The sequence below is a fragment of the Bactrocera latifrons genome, unplaced genomic scaffold (genome assembly GCF_001853355.1).
Source record: "Bactrocera latifrons isolate USDA-ARS-PBARC rearing strain unplaced genomic scaffold, ASM185335v1 scaffold_126, whole genome shotgun sequence".
Classification (NCBI taxonomy): Eukaryota; Metazoa; Arthropoda; class Insecta; order Diptera; family Tephritidae; genus Bactrocera; species Bactrocera latifrons.
Window position 1 is genome coordinate 880,279 of NW_017534697.1, and position 20,371 is coordinate 900,649.

At 34.6% G+C, this 20,371-nt stretch overlaps 3 protein-coding genes across 7 annotated transcripts; 1 reads left to right on the forward strand and 2 right to left on the reverse strand.

The window, feature by feature from the left end:
* Positions 1–1,881: 1,881 nt before the first annotated feature.
* Positions 1,882–11,245, reverse strand: LOC108978730 (clathrin interactor 1). Of its 2 annotated transcripts, none has more exons than XM_018949143.1 (7): positions 10,897–11,245; positions 9,282–9,483; positions 9,072–9,221; positions 8,820–9,006; positions 8,653–8,746; positions 7,794–8,590; positions 1,882–3,077 (listed from the first exon to the last, which is right to left on the reverse strand). In XM_018949143.1, exons 1-7 carry the CDS (start codon positions 10,947–10,949, stop codon positions 2,440–2,442), a joined length of 2,121 nt encoding a protein of 706 aa, XP_018804688.1. In that variant the 5' UTR covers positions 10,950–11,245; the 3' UTR covers positions 1,882–2,439. The 2 variants fall into 2 exon arrangements, with proteins under 2 accessions (XP_018804688.1, XP_018804687.1); XM_018949142.1 differs by lacking the exon at positions 1,882–3,077 and adding an exon at positions 4,584–7,486.
* Positions 11,246–12,188: 943 nt separating this feature from the next.
* Positions 12,189–15,086, forward strand: LOC108978753 (protein TBRG4). Of its 4 annotated transcripts, none has more exons than XM_018949194.1 (7): positions 12,189–12,407; positions 12,571–12,825; positions 12,883–13,590; positions 13,650–13,899; positions 13,975–14,249; positions 14,315–14,384; positions 14,555–15,086. In XM_018949194.1, the coding sequence occupies exons 2-7, from the start codon at positions 12,621–12,623 to the stop codon at positions 14,766–14,768; spliced, it is 1,722 nt and encodes a 573-aa protein (XP_018804739.1). In that variant the 5' UTR covers positions 12,189–12,407; positions 12,571–12,620; the 3' UTR covers positions 14,769–15,086. The 4 variants fall into 4 exon arrangements, with proteins under 4 accessions (XP_018804739.1, XP_018804737.1, XP_018804738.1 ...); XM_018949192.1 differs by having other exon boundaries at positions 12,190–12,387; XM_018949193.1 differs by having other exon boundaries at positions 12,367–12,446.
* LOC108978752 (IQ and ubiquitin-like domain-containing protein) lies at positions 14,980–18,796 on the reverse strand. The gene is made up of 11 exons (XM_018949191.1): positions 18,287–18,796; positions 18,096–18,226; positions 17,926–18,038; positions 17,576–17,793; positions 17,128–17,474; positions 16,633–16,796; positions 16,435–16,567; positions 16,135–16,247; positions 15,596–15,780; positions 15,114–15,469; positions 14,980–15,051 (listed from the first exon to the last, which is right to left on the reverse strand). The coding sequence occupies exons 1-10, from the start codon at positions 18,754–18,756 to the stop codon at positions 15,139–15,141; spliced, it is 2,205 nt and encodes a 734-aa protein (XP_018804736.1). The 5' UTR covers positions 18,757–18,796; the 3' UTR covers positions 14,980–15,051; positions 15,114–15,138.
* Positions 18,797–20,371: the final 1,575 nt, after the last annotated feature.

The following is a 20,371-nucleotide window of genomic DNA, read 5'->3' on the forward strand; positions in this document are numbered from 1 at the left end:
ACATACGTACTTATATAAATATATGTATATTTTTTTTGCTTCTCAAAATACATCCGTAATAACATTTTGTAGCGGCGGCCATCTTGAATTTATACTGGTAATGAATAAACATAATTATATTGTCACCAAAATCCAAAGTGTATACAAAATTTCAGATCTACCGGTTGACAGGAAGAGGGTGAAATTTTAATTACTAAATTTGAYCCAAGAATAAATAATAAAACAAACGGGGTGAGCTAAATAAAATTATTTAATAATAATAATTAGTAATTAGTTCTACCACATAAATAAATTTCAAAACTTTAATCTTTTGTGATCTTATATATCATAAATACTTTCCGATTCTTTCCATTAAGCCCATAACGTCAGTTAAACACTCAAGGTCAGGAAATTGTCTTAGAATTAGCTATCTTGATGAAACTTGGTACCCATGTTACTTGACTTTGCCTTAGCGAAATCGGACCCATGGTCGGTTACAGTCGAATTTAGCCCTCTCTTTCTGGTTATACACTAACATTGGTTTTAATGTTCCTAATACCAAGTTCCCAAAAAAAAAAAAAAAAATTAAAACTTTAGCTCAAAAGAAAAACAAGTAAATATTACCTATTTCTGAATATCTTTAGCTTATAATAACAAACTAAAGATATGTAGTTTCTTAGAGCAACTATGTTGACATACTATGTTAAATGTAAAAAAAAAGCAAGCTCAAAACGAAATTTAAGCAGTAGACTTTGAAACTATTTAGTTTAGTGTCAGTGTACATACTTATATTTAATTTATTTTTTAATTTTCCCAGAGCATCAAGGTTTCCACGACAAGCGGATCTAGAATTTTTATCTGGCCAAGAACTGTCAACCAGGCATCAATCCGCTAAATTACTTTAAAATGGTTTTCTGCCGCTATAAAAACAACAATATCATCAATATTAGGGTCTTATATTTTCGAAGCTGCACCAACAATGAACGTTTTCACTCAAAATCGTTGTGAGGCATGAGGTTCAGTTTGGAAATTTCTACTGACAAACAAAATTTGCACATGATTTGATTTATTTGCTACATATATATATGTACGTTGTTTATATAATATAACAACGCAGAATTTTATTTTGATATTCTACCACCATATAATGTTTGAGATGGTTTATTGAAATTATTTTACTTTTGGAAAATTACGAACAGTTTTTATACGTATACATATTAAATAACGAAATTATATATTTATTCTAATTAAACTGTTTCTAATTTATATTCATATCTATTTAATATACATGCATACATACAAATTTATGTTAATTGAAGTGATGTGCACTGTAAAAACATTTTCTGGGTTAATCATAAAATAATACTACGGATTCACAAAAATATTCATTCATATACATATTTTACACAACCTTGTTCCATTATTTATTTAACTTCTAATTGTTTCTTATTTGCTTGTTAATGAAGTGATGATATGCACAGACTTAATCCAAACGGTAATAAGGACGGAGTGGGTACCTAATATAACGGTACGTATTTTTTGTGAAAGAATATTTGAAAATTGCATATATTTATTATTGGTGTATTGCAATGGAGAGAAGTATTAACACAACACAAATAATAACAATCAGTAAGATGAATAACTGTCGTCGGTTATTCTTTTGCATGTGAGAACGGACGTCAATATTTTCAAGCAATAGAGTGTAAGTGGAAATAGTATTTTGAAAATAAAAATGGCATATATTTTTCGTGGGGGACCAATTATTTTCAATGGTAGTTTAAAATATTCCTACGGAACGATTCGTTAATCTGTTAATCATTACCTTCATTTACATGTAAATATATATGTATGTATATTATGAACGTCTTGGAACATACCCGAAGTAGTAAGTATACGCTTTGATTAACTCTCTTTTGTATATTCAATCAACTCATTTTATTCACTAATACAAATGTAATGTTTAATAATATTTAACGTTTTCAATGTATTACATTTCATTGCAAGTCTGTATAAGTATTGTATACTTTTCTATTGTATGTAACACGCATATTCATTGTAATATTTAACATATTATATAAAACCCAAAAAAATGGAGGCAGCAACGCACTCCTTGAATACAGTATATTTTACTTACATATTTATATAAATGTATAGGTATGTATATCGAATGCACTCATTTATATTACAGACATTATTGTAACATTTGTGCATATCGATTTAAGCACATATTTAATTTTAATTGCTTACGAATTTCTTGAGTAAAAAATTGCAATACTTTTTCTCATTCAAATAATCAGCGCACACGGATGTTCTTAATAATTAACATTGCTGTTGGATTGTAGGAATGAATCAAAACAAAAAATACAAAAAAAAAAGTCAAGAACAAACAAGTAATTGTTTTCAGAACTATACAGTACATAATAGGTATGTCGGTGTGTGGTTTATTTATGCTATTAAATATCATTGAAATATATCAAAACCATGCGCTTGTACTTGATTATTGTTGCTATTGCCTCCGCTTTTTTGATGTTGTGGTTGTTCCAAATTCATTGCACTAAAATTAGCAAACATTTGTGATGTTACTGCTGGTGTTGATGCTGTTTGTTGTGATTGAGGTGGAATGTTTTGTGATGCTGTGGCAAAGAAAGTGCCTGGAATGCCGATTGTGGCAGATGGGAGTCCTGCGGAATTCTGTACAACGTTCGGCGTACCAAAGCCAGAGCTGGCCAAAGGAGAAATGCCGCCGCCGCCAAACGCATTAAAACTAGCAGTTTGCATTGTCGATGGAACGTTTTTATTGCCGACACTACCACTACTGCCTATGTGTTTCGTGGGACTCTGTGTTTTTAACGCATTCATCGATGGTGCTGGCACATTGGACTTGTTTGATTTGCTGTTCAACAAGTTGTCTAGATCAATTTTCAGATCACCTGTGTTCAAGTTTTCGGACCAAGTGGCACCAACATTTTGCGCGCCAACTTGTCTAGCTGTATTTATTGATTCGCCCAAAGCCTGTTGTTGCTGTTGTATGTTGCTAGCACTAATGGGTTGGAGTAGGTCGCTGTTATTGTTGCTTGAAATGGGTGGTAAGATATTGTCTGAAAAATTAGAAATTCGTTGATGAAATGAACACTTTACAATAATAAGAATTTCTCGAAATGATCATTATCATACATACATATACATCTGTGGATTTCAAGTACATATAAACAAAATATAGGAAGATTAATATTAAAGAAAAAACATTACATTAAACATTAATTCAAGTACGTAAGTGTGTACATTCTACTAAATGGAGTGTGGATTCCGTGTATTTGTACATAAACATACACATTGTTTCAATACACTTCTTTGTGTATTTTATTTAAGCAATTTAAAAAGCAGATACAATTGTCAATAAATCGGTTGCAATTAAATAAGGCACTAAAAATTTTATTTATAAAGAAATATGCAAATTCTTTCAAAATAATAATAGTTAAAAAAAATTAAAATATGCCGCATTTCTGCAAAACTGAACCATTGCAAAAATTAGTCGATAAAGTTTTAGGATAGCTAGATTATGCTATTTGTGCAGTCACGTAAAAATGTAGTGTATGTAAGCATATGTAAAAAATGGCTGAAAGAAGTGATTTAGTCATAAATACTGTGTTTGTTGTAAATATTTAAGGAAACACAAGCTAAGCATTTAACATCCAAATTAATTTTGTTTACTCTTCTTTTGCTTTACCTAATGCGTCCGTGGTGGTACGATGCCGGGTATGTTGAGAAACGCTTTCATTTATACATACATGCAAAATATTTTAAAAGTTTTTTTGTTAAAACAAAGAATTTTCAATTACAAGGTGTTGTAGGGAAATCCCGAAACATTATCGTTAAGCGCAAAATAATGACAAAAACAAAAGAGAAATACAATCAAAACAAATTTACGAAATACTTTAAAATGTATGCACCTAAGTAAAATAGAATTCAGAAAAGTTTTAAAGATCTAAACAAAACTATCTGCCTGAATCCCATTATATAAGTGTACATTTACATACATACAGTCTATGATTAAATTATATAAAATACATATGATTTATTCAAAATGTTTAAGTACTTCCAATAGCTTTGCTTTCCTTATTTAATTGGGATAAACATATCCAATTATATCAATGCTCACATAGTTGATTCCTAATATGTGTTATATTAGCGAACTGTATGGGGGTAAAAAATTGCTCTTTTTCCTTCTTTTTTCCTTTTACTACAATTTTTGGGATTATTAAAGTACACAAGATTTGAAAGTTCGGGACTGTTTCAGGTAATATACATTAGTTAAAAGTCAGGATTTCTGGTGTAGTGAAGCCTCAACACATTAAAATATAAGGTACCCAATATTTGATATCGGTATCGAACATCTATAATATGAATGTGTAGACAATATCACAAAGCTGCCTATGAAAGGCAATGATGAGCCTTTATCATGCATATTGAATTATGCAGTCAAGTTACCTGTTCAATGCTGGATGGCACTATTGTGCAATAACAAAAGTTTTTGATATAATTTGGAAATTGTCTGAATGCGCCGATTAATCTTAAAATTTATATTTTACGAAATATGTGATCAATTAAATTCCTTTTAGTTTATAAAACCACTTTTATTGATGAAGAAAAATACAATATTACATAGGATTTCACGAAATTTATTCGTACCATATATGATATTTTGATTTTGACAGTTAAAATAGTTTTTACTCAATTTGTGTTGTCGAGTATAATTTATAGCAAGTACTCAGAATTTGATTAGCGATATCACGACATTCTTCTGAAGTTTCGCCTCCAAATAGCGGTGATTTAACTAAATCTTCTAGCCATTGTTGTATTTCCGCAATGCGCTCCCCAAACTGTGTCATAAGAACATATACCGGTGTGGTTACCAAAGTGGCACCAATTAGTTCTAATGTGGCCAGTCGAATGCGTGTCTCCACGCTGAATCGCACAAATGAACACAAATCAAAAACTTCTCGAGTGATTACGGGGAGAAGGGGGCAATTCGTGGCACTTAACATAAATACAGTTAGTGTATGTAGAAAATTAACCAAGACTAATGTATCAATGTCGTGGGCTATATTATCGGGCTTCACGTATAACATTTGTCGAGTGCGTGGACCACGAACCAGCGAAAAGAAAAATGTGCCTGCTACAGTGTGGAAACGATTTGGTTTTACGGGATTTGTGTCCAACGTCTTGTGGCGGCCGTGAAATCGCTTAGTTTTCTGCTTTAGACGTTGTCGTATTATTTGTTGAGCTGTCAGTAAACGAGATTCGTGTTCATTTTCGAAGTGAAATTTGCGCGGCTGTTTCGCTGGAGTTGGTAGCAATGCTGCTTCGGTGGAAAATTCTGTTTCTCCTGTTATACCGGAAAGTTCTTTGGCAGCGGCAGCCAATATTTGTAGCATTAGAATTCGCAAATTGGCATTATAGCTTGTATTTTCGGTGTGAAATTCCCGGCATAGATACTTTGCAGAGGGACCTGGTGCAGAAACACAAACTGCCACGCCACATTTGAATTTCGTCCGTTCGAAGTCCTCATAATAATAATGCATTTCAAGCGATACGAAAATACGTAAAATGTCAATGGCAAGACTGGAGTCTTGTTGCGACAACTGTGAACGTATCAACGTTTCTGCTGCAGATATGGCAGCTTCAAAGACTTCATAGTTATCTGGTTTTGTGCTCAAAGTATGTATTAAGTCCAGTAGAAACTTGGGGCGTTTTTCTGTTACGACTGACGTGTCGTTAGACATATCGTAAGGTTTATATTCTTCCTCATCATCATCAGAATCTAGTTCCATTACTTTAGTTGATTTTTCAACACTATTCAAAGAAACATAATGGGGGTTTGAATGAGAGTTCGGTGTAACAAATTTCGATATTTCAATCGTCTCGCTTGTGAAACTTTCCAATAAATTTGTTAATCTATTTAAATTAATTTCTGCGCGCATTACATCGTCTTTTGTAGGCATTTTGTAGCTATTTCCTATACTATCAAGTTCCGTTATTAATCTGCCACGTGACAATTTTAATACATCTTCATAATCAAAATGCAAGCGATCCTCCTCTTTTGTGTTTGGATCTTCCATGTAATTGAATATTACCTCCACTACTTTCATGCCAATATGCCTTTGAATCACGTCAGCGCATTCCAAATGAAAACGTAAAATATCATGGAGATAACGTTTGTAGTCGTTGTTATTTAACAGATGTAATTTTCTGTATTTCTCTTCGGCAAATAATTGTTTAGCAGTAACTATAAGTAATTTGCCAAACGTTAAATGCTCCTTATCTGTTAGTCTTTGTAGGGTAGAACGTTTCGACCAAACACTAAGCAGTTGTTTGAAGACTACCAGTACTAGTTTCGGATCGCTCAATGCTAAATAGCGGACTAAGGCGCAAAGAGCATGCTCGGAACTCGGCGTGCGTTGTATCGTCAATGTATGCGTGAAACAAAATTGCCAGTTGTCTGAATTGGCTACAGCATTACCAAGCAAGCGATACGCATCGACGTCTGGCGCTGTAAGCAGCACAGCCAAACCCGCTTTATATATAGCATTCGAGTCCAATGAATTAAAAATTTTCTGTATTACGACTCGCGGTCCAGATAACTTAGCAAACTCGTCGACAATTTTCAAAAACTCATTTAGCTTACTGTCAGCTTCTTCTGCATTACATAAATTCGTTATTATACGACTTAATAGTCGGCTGCAAAATTCCAAGTTAAAATATGAAATGTCTTCGCACTTGAAGATGAAATTCAAAGCACAAAGTAAATGTCTGAGCAGTTTTTGAGCATACTTTTTGGGTATAAATGCATCTGGCAGGTTTCGACCCAATTTATTGCTTACTCTATTCGGTAGGGAAATAATAATTTGCAAAAATTCTGTGACATTCCCATTAATTTCTTCGCATTTCAGCGTAGGTAATGCCTTCCATTCCGATTTCAACTCTTGTGGCATTGATTGAGCGCGGCAGATATGCAGAAAGGCTAAAGGTAATAGCTGAGTGTCATTCACGAGCTCCGTCAATACCGATACAAGGGTTGTGGAGCCATCTACGTCCAGGATAGTCAGATATTTGTTAAGCGAATAAAAAGTTTCATAAATATAAACAAAGTTGCAATCAACTCTAAAAAGATTAAATATCTGCACATCACTATCTGATGATCGAATATCCGGCCATTCGCGGGTAAACAGTTTTATAAGGCTATTCAGGATTTCCGCATACTCATACGCGGCTATTTCTGACCAGTCCAAGGCATCCTTGTCGAGACCGATAATTTTCTCCGCAGTGCAATATCCAGGAAGAGCGCCATTACTGAACAAGTCCTGGATTGTTTTTGCAATTTTCGTTGCATCTGCTGTGCAGGTGACTTTCGGGACAGACTTGAATGTACTAATTGCATGTTTAAGTGTATTTTTAATGCTGACAGGTATTGGCTTAATTCTGAGCATCTCTTCTATGCCATCATCGACTGAAAATGGAGAAAAACGTGTGCATCCAATTGGAATATGTAACCGCAAAAATTACAAATGTATGTACGTGTAGATACAAAATGTATGCGATTATTTTTACTTTACATTTCTACTTTTTAACTGAAATTTTGGTTTGTTCATAGTTAATTACACTAAAGTATATAACATATTTCATTTCTTAGTTATACACATTAAAAAATGTCAATCATCATGCGCATTTGATATAAATAACTGCGAAAAATATTTTCGACCCTATGCAATGGTGTTTACTTACTGTATAGATTATATAAAAGAAAATAAACTTACCCATTGGCATACTCTGATGAATAGATAAGTCTCCTAAACCAGCTAAAAGATCAGTAGTTGTTGAAGCTCCAGTCGTCGTTGATTCTGCAGAAGTGGCCGAGGTGCCACTAAATAAATCAAATGAATCGTTAGCTGGAGTTGCCGTCGTCAACAAACTATTGTCCAGCGCTCTGTGTGTGTTGGAAACCGAACTTCCTTGAAATGAGGAGAAGTCTGCAAATTCATCGGAAGCTTCCACAATGTTCGTCGTAGGCAATTCAGGCAATGCTCCACTATCAAAGGCTGAGGTAAAATCACCAAATTCTGGTGATTGCTTCGACTCGATTGCACGAGGATTAAAATCGTCCAAATCATCGCTTGTAATGGCAGCACTAGTCAAAGTTTTATCGTTCGGCGCTGGGCAGGTTTTAAATATATCATCAAGTAAGTTATTATTATTATTGCCGCTAATAACTTTTTGCTGTACACCTAAAAGATTGTTGTTATCTATTGATCCAACGACACCCCCTTCATTACCGTTGCTACCAATTAAATCATCCCCACCACTGATGGGCGTATCTCGATGAGTAGGCGAATGTATACCCGCCGCATTTGGTGACATTTTACCAAAGTTTGCTGCAGCTCCCATGTCAATTTTTTTACTTCCAACAACTGGCTTTGCAGCTGGCTGCCTTACATTACTAGATGGAGTGGTGTTGAGCGCGGATTTGGGACGTATATTCATGTTAAAAGAATTCGGCTTGGCCTCTATGCCAAATTCAGCGGGGCTCGAACGATCATTGTAGCGATTTGCTCTCCTGCATAGTGTACAAAAACTGTTAAGCAAAAATATTACACTATCATTACTTTCACCACGTACCTAGGGCTCGGCGAATCACTATCGGAATACTCCCGCTCGCCTTCATACTGTGCATCCTCATCTTCGAATCGGTCACTCCCGCGTGCATCGGAATCTAAAAAAAACACAACAAACAATTTTATTGAGCATTCATTTGTTTATAAAAGTATATAATCTAATTTACTTACACCAATTGTCACCAAAATCACTGCGCTGTGCACGCCAATCGTTATAGCCACCACTTTGCGCACTCATACTTCGCATGCCCATTGCATCGCTACTCATACCTATGTATTTATCCTTATTCTTTTTTGCTTTTTTTCGCTCTTCGCGCAAGCGTTCATCGTCCTGTATAAAGTCTATTAATTCTCTAACCTGTAATAGAGTCAAACACAAGATTTAGTTGGAATAAATAACAGCATGCCAAATTACCACCTTACCTTATGTCTAACGTTGATACCCTGATCCTTGCCACCTTCATCGGTGAATGTGTAGTTTTCCAACGATCGTAAATCGTAAATATGTTCGCGAGATGATGTCACCACACGCTCTGAACCATTACGTACCAAATAATTCAACAGTAGTAAGCTCTGTTTTTATAGGATAGTTGAGAAGTTGCCGAATTATAGTTAAAGGAAAAATGTGCATACCTTATAAGTTCGTCGCCAGTTAGATTTATTGTCTTGTAGCATGCGTTTCCATAGCATGGACATGACTTCCGGAAAACTTTCATATGAAAAAGTTGCATGAGCCAATTCCTGCATTAAAGGTCCTGTGGGTCCCCAGGGATCATCATTTGTTGCTTCACGCACCTTTCCTTCGATTTCCGTATAATTCATAACGACATTGGTTCTGGTATTGGTTGGATTAGAAATAAATATATAGTGTAGTACATACCTATTTACATAACTTTATATAGATATATTATACGGATATAGCCTATATATAATTTTGCAACTTACACCTATGTATTAATAAACAAGTGAATATTCGTTGAACCAAAAGTATTTTATACGTTAAGTAGACCATGTTACACACCATTGTGTTTCATTCACCATTTGAATCGATCCGCATTCGCTCCTATTCATCCTACCCATTCCCTTCCTATTTGTTTTTTACAATGAAACATGACTACGATGTTAAAAGATTCAATTAATCACGACCTATATTTAATTTCTAAAAGGAATACCGACTGGCGCGCTGTAAACTTGGCTATAATCGCGTAGCTGGTGTCTACGCCAATAAAGAAGAAATATACTCTAACGCTAACCGATAAAATTTGAATTTTTGATCTTTGATGATCTCTCTTTTTGGTCGGTGCTACCGAAACTAGCTGCCAATGTTGCTTTTGATGTGCGCAAAAGTTGTAATAAATTTAGTTATTAAGTAAACAATGAGGAAAATGTGCATTTTTCCGCCCTCAAAACCCACGTAACCCCTTAATTACTGCTTCACCTAGATAACATACCTCTCTTTTATGTTATGTTCAGATAAAAACATTTTCAACAAGTCATGTTGTTATTTCAGTGGTCTTATTCACTTTTTTACTGAAGCAACTGTTAATAACTGCTAATGTTATTAAATAAATGTATTTAATGTCTAGCCAACTTATTATAATCTGAGGATTTTGTATAAGAAAACTTTAAAAAAAAATTAACTTTTGTAGAAAAAGATAATTTATAATTCGATATAAAAAATTGAAATAAGCGAAAAACTCTACATATGGTATGGCCATACAAAAACATGACTAAATTATATGCACATTTATACTTGTTATGTACCAATACTGAACAGGTGGTAGTTGCGTGTTTGAAGTAAAAAAGATAATTAAATACGGATGTGGTATATAAAAACACAGAAATGGAAATCAAAAACTAAACTTAAATTTGAAAGCATTTCTGATTGTTAGTTGCTTTACTTACTTTATAAATTAAATCTTTATACAAAAATACTTGCTCAAGAATTAGAAATTTTATCCAATCAAAAACCACCTGCCTTATGCAAAGCGAAAGTAGATATATATATAGAAATACATGTGTACATATGAGCACAATTGAAAATATGATTTAAATATAATATGTATGAGAGTAAATGAGGAAGTTCGTCTATTGCCTTTAGATCTTGCTAACCAATATAGAGTTTAGTTTAATTACGACATTCAATATAGAATTGGTAAGAGTTATGAAGTGCACTTAGAAATATGTGTGCACACAAGGTCTTTTGGTCACTAGTATATTATCTTTAAGCATTTTTTTCCGTACTTACACTTTATCAGCCAATTCGCGTACCTTCCACATGCTTATGAATTTATCAACCATTTTGCTGCAGTTCAAATATTTTCACTATCTTTACACAATATCGAGTTCGTGTTCACACAACTGCAAATTCCAAACCTTGACTATGCGCACCCGTTCAAGTTTCTCTTTTCCTAAAGTGTTTATCAAATTTTACTTTATACACTGCAAAATTGATGTTCATGAACTGTACAAAGTTGCACGAAATTAAGGGAAAAATTTAAAACTAAATGAAATCCGTGGAATTTAAGAAATTAATTTGTGGCAAAATTTGTTGAAAAGAACACAAAAAGTTTTGGTGATTTGTCACCAGAGTTTACGGATTTCAATAAATTAGAAAAGTGTTGTACTTTTGCATAAAGTTTGGGGATGTGTTGAAAAAGTATGTTTTACTAAAATTTTTGATTGGAGGAAAAACTATTAATTTATTAATTACTTCTAAGATTATAAAAATTAGTATAATTTGAATACAGACTATTGTTTTGACAGGAAAGTACGTACGTTTTTAATGATTACGTTTACAATAAAAAATTTGTAGCGAAGCTAAGCAACATGGTAGGTAACTCTTATCCTTTTGTGCTTTGCCAAGAAACAGTCACAATTTCTATTAGAGAGAAAAAATGAAAGCCAAGCCTTAATAGTGGCATATCAATTGTTTTCCGAGCTTCATTGCTCAGTATCAACTATGAAGAAAACGGAGGAAAGTTGTATGTGAACAGGGCTTTATATTCCCGAACAAAGGTATCGATATTATTACTATTATGTTCTGTCTACATCGCTCCTCTAACGCCATACCTCCACAGACAATGTATATTGCTAATTTTTTTTGGTCATTTGATATCACTAAGTAATCATTATCGAAGTGGTGTCGGATACGTAGATTTTAGGACTTAACTAATTGTTGCATAATGTTTATCAATTCAATAATAACTGGGCATGTACATGGTGCCTCTTCAAACTTTATGTGGAAATAAAACCAGCTCACCATCTGTCAAAAATCGAAAATTTTCCCCAACATAATCCGATCGAACGCACATGCATGTAGTATATGGCTACTTTCACCCTTTAGCATAAGTATTTGCGAGTCATTTAGTTACAGCTTTATTGGGCTGTATATACACTCAACTCGGCTATAATCGCATAAGCGTTGTCTACACTGATAAAGAAGAACAAATAATATACAAAACACCGAAAACTAAATTATTATATATATTCACATTGATATTATTTTGGAAAATAAATGAAATGAATGAAAATGAATAAATGAGTTTTGTATTTTTAGATAACGCAAAGTCAACAAGGACTTCTTAACAAAGATTTGTTCGGTACAATTAATTCGTACATTTACGATTTATCGTTTGGCAATCAAAATAGAGATACATGCTTCCATTCCTAGGAACATTTTTTACTTTTGACGTTTGTCTTGCGGTGTTCGTTGATTTTCATACACATTTTGGAAAATGTAAATTTTGTAAAATAAAAGTATAATGTCAACGATTTAATATTCGAATATTCATTTAAGTATACATTTATAATTTTAAAAAATTGCAACACTCATTCATTTTTTGTAAAATTTAATATTTTTCATATTGCAATTGAATATCAGTATTCAAAAGGTTATATAAAAGATTTGATCTATATACAGCAGGTTCTATCGGGTAAATACACCACAATTATCAATAAGAAGTGTGAACAATGTTGGTGTTAAAACGCTTTACCGGCGGTGTTTCCGCCCAGCTTTTTCGGCGTATACAATATGCAACATATAGTACATCTGTAAGGAGTGCTGGCTTGACTGCAACACAAAAACCTGGTGATATTTCCACCCAAGATCCAGTGGAAAGGGAGACGAGTACGTCCGGTGATGACCACACGGACGTGAATGCAAAAAAATCAAAAAGTATATTAATTGAATAAGCAGTAAAAAAATATAAAATAAATATACCGATTTTGACAGGTTCTTTGGTTGCTGCAGCGTTTGAGTCTCTTAAAGAAGATAGCTACACTAAGGAAAAATCGAAAACTACTGACAGTAAAGGGAGGAACAGCCTTGACGAGCGCATCCATAACGCGAAAACTGTAAACGGCCTTTTATCTGTATCGGAATTAAGTGGACCTCTCTCGCGTAAACAAGCTCTGAAAATCGTCTCGAAGCTATCTGAATGGAGCTCTATAAATCGTGCTAAGATTGCGGAATTTGAAAATGATGCTCGCTTTTTGCGTGTCTGTCGCGTGCTAGGGCGCACCATGGGTAAAGACGGCTCCGGAAACGAAAACAACGGTCCCAAACGTATATCTGGGTTTCGAACGGATGACCTTAATACTGTTTTGGGCGTTGCTGGTGATGACGAGGCTGCCAAACTAATTGCCAGCATAAGTTTACCACAAATGGTGAAGGTAATGAGCACGTTGGCTCAACGCAAACGGCGAAGTACGCCTCTATTGCGATCCCTTGCCTTCAATATAAGTAGCACAACTGAGCAACTAGATCTTAAACAGTCTGCTGATGTGTTGTATGCTATGGCTACCCTAAACTTTCAAGATTCAGTGCTAGCGGCGAAAATTTGCTCCGATATACAGACTGCGTTGCCAAAAAATACCGAAAAATCAGCAGTTGTTGGATCCATTTTAACGAGCTTAGGAATATTAAAGTATCGCGATTTAGGTAGGAATCCATATATCCAAACTAAAATCACAAATTTCAACTGAAAAATATATTTGTAGACATTATGGAGGCTTTAACACAATGGACACTGAAAAATTCCGAAATTTGTCGGCCGCAAGATATAAGTGCCTTGTTCATTACATCGGCAATATTAAATTTCAAAAGTTCCTTTATTGATGATGTTAGTAAAAAGTTAACTACATCTATTGTAGGTGCTGATTTTCAGAAATGCAATGATTGGCTGAATCACGTGTGGTCACTTGCAATGTTAGGACTTGTAAGCCACGAACAGCTGACCTCTGTTTTGAGGTGAGTATCCCTTTGCTTAAGCTCCTAAATTTATACTATATATTAAACTTCTAACATCTCTATATCATTTCATAGTGAAAACTTCGTTGAGAAACTGGAAGCGGATCGAAATGTTCTCTCACCTACTTCTAAAATGAAGTTATTAAATTTGAATGCATATGCGCAGCATTTGGCAAGCGACTACAAAGGAACACTTCTGCCAGAAGATAGTGCAGTTTTCCGAGTGCCACTTGCGCATTCAAAATCTAAACAAATTTTAATTAACGGGATGTTGGATGCATTGAAGAGTTTGCTGCCTGCCAGCAATCATCTGAAAAGTTTGCACGACAGCAAAATGGGATTCTTAATTGGTTAGTTGTTGTTTTCGAATTGTACACAGATTACCATATTATCTTTTGCACACATAATCTTTCAGACGCACTTTGCTTATTCGACCATAAAAGGAATCCATTACCCGTAGATAAGGAGAACCCAAATGCAATAAAGTACGTATTCAACTTATTATTACGATTTTAAAATACAATTAACAAATAGGCATAACAGTAATTTTTTACCAATACTTATCTTCAAATATTTGACTTACTTAATTACGTACATATGTGCATAGATATTTTTAGTGGTGTTACATGTTCAGAACTTAAAATTTTTCTTTAAGGATTGCGTTGATGGTGGTCGATTTCCATGATGTCTGCCATGGAACTCATCGCTCAGCTAGCGGCATAACGAACCTAAGCTTTAATTTGTTGGAAAAAAGTGGATACAAAGTGGTACCCGTGCCCTACAACGAGTTCAACACCAGTGACAAGCTGCTGAAACGGGTGCAGTATTTGGAAGCGAAATTTAAAGCGATTATCAGTAGTAATGTTTAAGCTTTATACCTGTTAGCCTTATTTAACGCAATAAGAAAGATTATTGTTAATTTTGTCAAGGACTTGTTATTAATTAAAGAGTTAGACAATTTTTATTTGAGCGCTGTATCATTTCAATCTAAGTTTGTAATTTATTATGTAATAATATTTCATTGTTTAATTATTTATCTTACCCGATGAAGATAAGGCGACAAATTGTAATAGAGAATATGCTGCGTCGCCCGACCACGGGAATACAATTAAACATTCGTGAATGTTGGATAAATTAAAAACATTAGGAATGCTAATAAAAAACAAATTTGTCAACATACTCTTAAATTTGCGCAATAGTGATATTTTATTTACCCTTCTACATACTACATATGTATATTTAATCGCATTTTTTCTTTTCCTTGAATATCGGGTTGGCTGATTTGCTGGGAAAACCGGAGCGTGGATATTCGTTTGGTGGATAGACAGTGCGTTGCTTATTTAATCCAACATGAAACCATTGTCCGGTCTCAACGAATTCGGTGGCGATTTCAGTCATCTTGTGGAATGCAGCGCGAGCTAACATATGTCTATTGCCTACCTCCAACACCATTTTATGGTCGTACACTTTTGTCGGATCGTCAAGTCTATAATGGTTGCGTGCCTCTGTCTCAGTAAGGCAAATACAATTCCATGGTGACCAATCTTCACCTTTCAACCATCGTGGCAAACTATTAAGAAGGTAAATACGAATGCGCAAAGTTATAGAAAAGGCAAATGAAATGTTTGCGAATTGTAGCAATTTTTTTCGTTTTTTTGTTTAAATATTTCGTTCTTATTGTAGCACTCATAATTACCGCAAATTGCTCAATACCGCATTCTTGCTAAGTATTGAGTGACTGTGCCAGATTTGGTCAATTATGTAACGAATGTCGTCCATTTGAAGCACAAATGCGAATGACGCGTTGCAGCGGCGCTTGCGTTCATCTCGCTGTATAGCGCGTAATATTGCAGCGTACGTTTTGTTGTCCGTAGAAGCGATCTAAAAAAAGGCAAGAAGACGAACGGAAGTTATTTCGTTTGTTTTAAGCACTTCTTCTCAATGCCACAGGCACTTTAAAACTACATGCAGACATATGTGTGTGTAGGTATATACATCGAATAGGTGTAGAGTGTGTGTAGTTCACAGTCCATGTGCTATAATGGGCGAGTGGAGGAGTGAAGACACCTCTGAACTAATGGAAAATATAATTTGAAAAAAAATGGAGGAATTTCCTTTACAAAAAGGTTCGACTTTTTGTTATTTTCATCATATTACAAATGTAAATTTGTTTGTTGCTAATCTACTCCTAATGTCACGCGGGTAACGCGTGTAAATTAATAAAGATGGATTTACCTTGATGTAATAGCAACGCTTGCAAGTGTCTACATTATTCTGACGCGTTCTAAGCGCGAAATGGCTGTAGGGCTTCACCTTCTTACACACCTCGCACATACGTTTTTCTCCATCTGAAATAGGAAAGCGATGCAGATTTCAAAAAAATTCATCAAATATGGGCATTGTGGCCTTAAAGTAAGAATCAAACAATTTTAAATTTGACATGTATGCAATAATAACTTGTTTATTTTTGTTTGGTTTTGATGCATAATTTTTGGTTTTTACTTTAAGCTTTCGAGGAAAGTGAACAATTCGTACGATCGGGAGGCTTATCCTTGGAGAATTTGATCATTTCCATCCATAGTAGATTCTGACGTTTACGTAAGATCTCGACGTCACAATATTTTGTGTGTATGAGCAAATTTATTTCCCTTTGAATTAGATCAAATATCTGAAATTCAGATTATTCGCCATAGTTACTATTATTTACAAAGGCGATTTTGTAAACGAACAAACCTCGACAAAATCCGGAAACTCACGTTCGTCCAATAATATGCGTTTCACTTTCGATAACAGCTCAAGGCGTTCCTCTCGGCTCGTCTTCTTTTGCATGTCCTTATAGACTTCGGTTAGGAAACGGACCCTTTGAGTGCGTAATAAGTCCAAGTGAATTATGTTATCTTAAAGGAATGACAAATATTCAAGTTTAATGCGTGGCTAAAAGCAATTCCCGTTCAAAATTTTAAATTTTACACATTTGTTCAAAAAATAAGATACAATTTAAAAATTTACAAACTTATTCTCTAAATTTTGGGTTCAATAAGGTCTTAACTTTAGCAGTCGTTAGTCTAGACTAATAAAAAAAAGTACCTACATATGTAATTATCTACAAAAGTAAAAACTATTTTTTTACTTAACTTTTACTTAACTTTTAACTATTACTTTCCTCTGCCACAATTTCTCAAATATACTGAAGAAAAAGGCAGACAAAAACTGTATATATAAACTTACCTTTATAGCCAACCCATTTGATTGGTTCACCCAATTTGGTGAGCATTTTCTCATTGCGAAAATCCTCCATTGCTTTCTTGACTATACAGCGTTGCTTTTCGATGCCATTTCGGAGCTGAATCTCCTTGTCGAGCAACACATTGACCTCGGCGATTCGTGCAGGTCCTTCATACAATCGCGCTATGCGTTTCAGCTCGGCGATCTTCCATTTCTGCACTTCGCCATACAACATCTCAAAGTCGTCCTTTGTTTGTGGAAATTGCTTCGCCAACTCAATACGTTTGATACGCTTCTCTGCTTCCACCTGCAGTCGCTCCTCTTCGGCTTTGCGGTTAGCCACCAGCCGACTACCACACGCAAAGTGTAACGAGCAGTAAAAAAAGAAATCGAACGAAACAATTTTATTTGCAGTCCACCGAAACGGTGCTCATTGTTTCTTCTAGCTTACCGATACTTTGCAGCCGCATTTCGCATGAAACGCACAATCAAGAACCGACGAAAATTTCGTTGTATCAATATGATTTTGGCCAGTTTATTCTCGCGGCGCATTTTTTGGGCATAAGTTTGGTATTTGCCGGGAGTTATAGTGTAATCTGTGGCTGCGGAAACATACAACACATTGTTGCCATCCTGAAAGCACTGCGTAGATTGCTCATGCGCAGTGTCCTGGAAAGTGAGCAAGAGCACTTCTTGTAAAATTCGGAATCGAAAAAATTATATTATTGTTATGTTCACACCATGTTGATGAAGGCAGACGTACACAACGCACCTTTACTCCTATTATTAGTTAATACTCACAATTTCCTTTCCTTTGAACTCATAAGTTTGTGTATCTCTGCTGATATAACGATTGAATTTCATTTTATCAAAGTAAGGTCCAGTTTGAGTGAATGCATCTAAATACTCAATACCTGGAGAGAGAGAGAGGTTAAATTCATATTCGCTAAAAAATCGTAAATAGAACTTACCGGTTGCCTTATCCCGGTAACCACACAAAAATGGTTTTACAATAGCTTTATTTAATATTTCCACAATAACCGTTCTAAATCCGTTCTCATCTTCAATGTTAACAGTTATAAAATCGGGCATGTGATATTTGCTGTAGCAGTAAAAGTTTTATCATTCTCTACTACACTTTTTCCCGTTGACACATACTCACTTATAATATATATTCAGATCTAACTTTGGTGGATCCATACTATCGCCAAGATTCATTTCTGAAATATGCAGCAAATCTAAATCGAATTCAAATATTCCAAATTGGTTCGAATCCGTTTGTGCCAACAAACAACGATTTGATATTTCCCGTTCATTTTGCGTAAGTCTTATATACTTTGGATCAACTTCAAACTTGCTACCGATATCAGTTTTAATATCGCCAATGCTCGATCGATTCGAATATACTTGAGCCACAATGCGGGAGCCATTTACGCGAAATTTAACGGTTACATTTTCCACTGGCAATACTTCATCGATGAACTCTGATGGAATCTCTTTGATCTCTTCCGCACAATTATCCTTCTTATTGGTCTCTGGTTTTTCAATGAGTAATGGATCTCCACGCGAGGGCGGAGGCGGTATAAATTGCATATATTTCATATTCATATTCATATTCCCTTCACAATTCATTTTGATAATTGCACAATAGTTAGAACATTAGCAAAATAATAATTACGTACACATATTTGAATGTGTAAAAAGTTTTTAAGAATTTGTGACACTCTAGTAGAACATTGCTTTAATCCAAATCACTTTTGTAAGTATTCCAAAGCTCATTAAACTTTGGAGTAAAGTTGGTTCAATAACTGCATAGGAGATTCTCGAACAAATTCTTAAATAACAACCGTTGCTATATACATACATACACTCTCATGTATAACCGAAACACATTCAAGCAAAAAGTCAATATTACTCGTAACATATTTTAGTAGCGCCACTTACCGGTTTCTATGCAATAATATCGTATTTACACCACTAATATGGAATACATTATTTCATCCACACATGTGTTATCGGAATCACTAGCATTTTTTGCTTAATGTTGTTTCCCTTGTGTTAAAATCGTTCTAGTTCGTCCATTTATCTCCCATAGTGAACTCTGCAGGTGCAATGCCTCGAGCAAATCCATCCATCACTAGCTTGATGGATGATCATTAGAAGATCAAATAGGAGAAGAAACTATTCGAAAATTGCATTTAAAAGGAAATGCTGCAACCGAATATGTTTGATGTATTATTTATCGCCCTAATCACTCAAGCTATATCACCCGGATTTGCACAATTAATAAATGCTAGAAATCAAGGTGAAATCACATGTCTTCGGACTTACTTCTCCAATTTCAACTTAGTTCGATATGTAATATAGGAATGGAAAGATTGCAACATTATCTTTGCATTTCTATATTATAGTGCGAATGGGCGAACCACAACAACGTCTACTATCCATGCAGCACAACTTTAAATTCTATCTAATTCCTTCACTGTTCAGTATACAAATCAAGAACCAATCAATATATCGGTATAAAACTCTTCATAAGTAGTGCCCTTAAGGTTTTTAATCGCATGCCCAAAAATTGTCTAATCGGCCTATAACTTTTTAAGGACCCATATGTCAAATAACGGAACCCAGTGTATTTCACCGTGTACCTAAAATATCGGCCAATGTGTGCGATATATAAATGAAATTCGAAGTCCTTTACTTTGCCAGCACATCTAATAGGAAGATTTTCGACCTTTCGGCTGACTTTACCCCAAATACGTATGTATTTCAGCCAATATGTTATATGAGTTATCTTAATAAAATTGAGTGAGCGCGAGGAAAATTTTTCTTAAGGGGGTATTCTACTCAAGAATTTCGAAAAATTCGATTTTTTTTCATATATTTAAAGTTTAGACCCTTAAGAACATATCCTCCAAAGGATTTTTAAACATTAAAATTATTTTAAGAGCTACAGTTACTGTAGTGACGCAGTACCTAGCCCGGTAGGTAGGTAGACTCACTTTTTTAACGCGTTTTTCTCGAAACTACTTTTTTTCACACGGTACCGGCATTATGTCAAGTTCTATACAACCGATTTACTTGAAATTTTGTGTGAACATTCTTTATATAATCCTTTATCCTTTACCTTTATATAATCCTTAATACTTTATTTTTAATATTTAAAAAAAGTTTCAGGAATTTCAAAAAAAAAAAAACGTAAACAATGATTTTTATTTTCAGGCAGTCGCAATTTAAAAAAAAATAA

Coding starts and splice junctions, on each gene's coding strand:
- LOC108978730 (XM_018949142.1), bottom strand. CDS start 10,949: ATGGTTGATAAATTCATAAGCATGTGGAAGGTACGCGAATTGGCTGAT. Junction 9,484..10,896: donor CGCGAATTGGCTGATAAAGT/GTAAGTACGGAA, acceptor AACCAATACCAG/AACCAATGTCGTTATGAATT. Junction 8,747..8,819: donor TGATTTTGGTGACAATTGGT/GTAAGTAAATTA, acceptor TGTTTTTTTTAG/ATTCCGATGCACGCGGGAGT.
- LOC108978752 (XM_018949191.1), bottom strand. CDS start 18,756: ATGAATTGTGAAGGGAATATGAATATGAATATGAAATATATGCAATTT. Junction 18,039..18,095: donor TTACCGGGATAAGGCAACCG/GTAAGTTCTATT, acceptor CTCTCTCTCCAG/GTATTGAGTATTTAGATGCA. Junction 16,248..16,434: donor CAAGGATAAGCCTCCCGATC/GTACGAATTGTT, acceptor TTCCTATTTCAG/ATGGAGAAAAACGTATGTGC.
- LOC108978753 (XM_018949194.1), top strand. CDS start 12,621: ATGTTGGTGTTAAAACGCTTTACCGGCGGTGTTTCCGCCCAGCTTTTT. Junction 13,591..13,649: donor ATTAAAGTATCGCGATTTAG/GTAGGAATCCAT, acceptor ATATATTTGTAG/ACATTATGGAGGCTTTAACA. Junction 13,900..13,974: donor CAGCTGACCTCTGTTTTGAG/GTGAGTATCCCT, acceptor ATCATTTCATAG/TGAAAACTTCGTTGAGAAAC.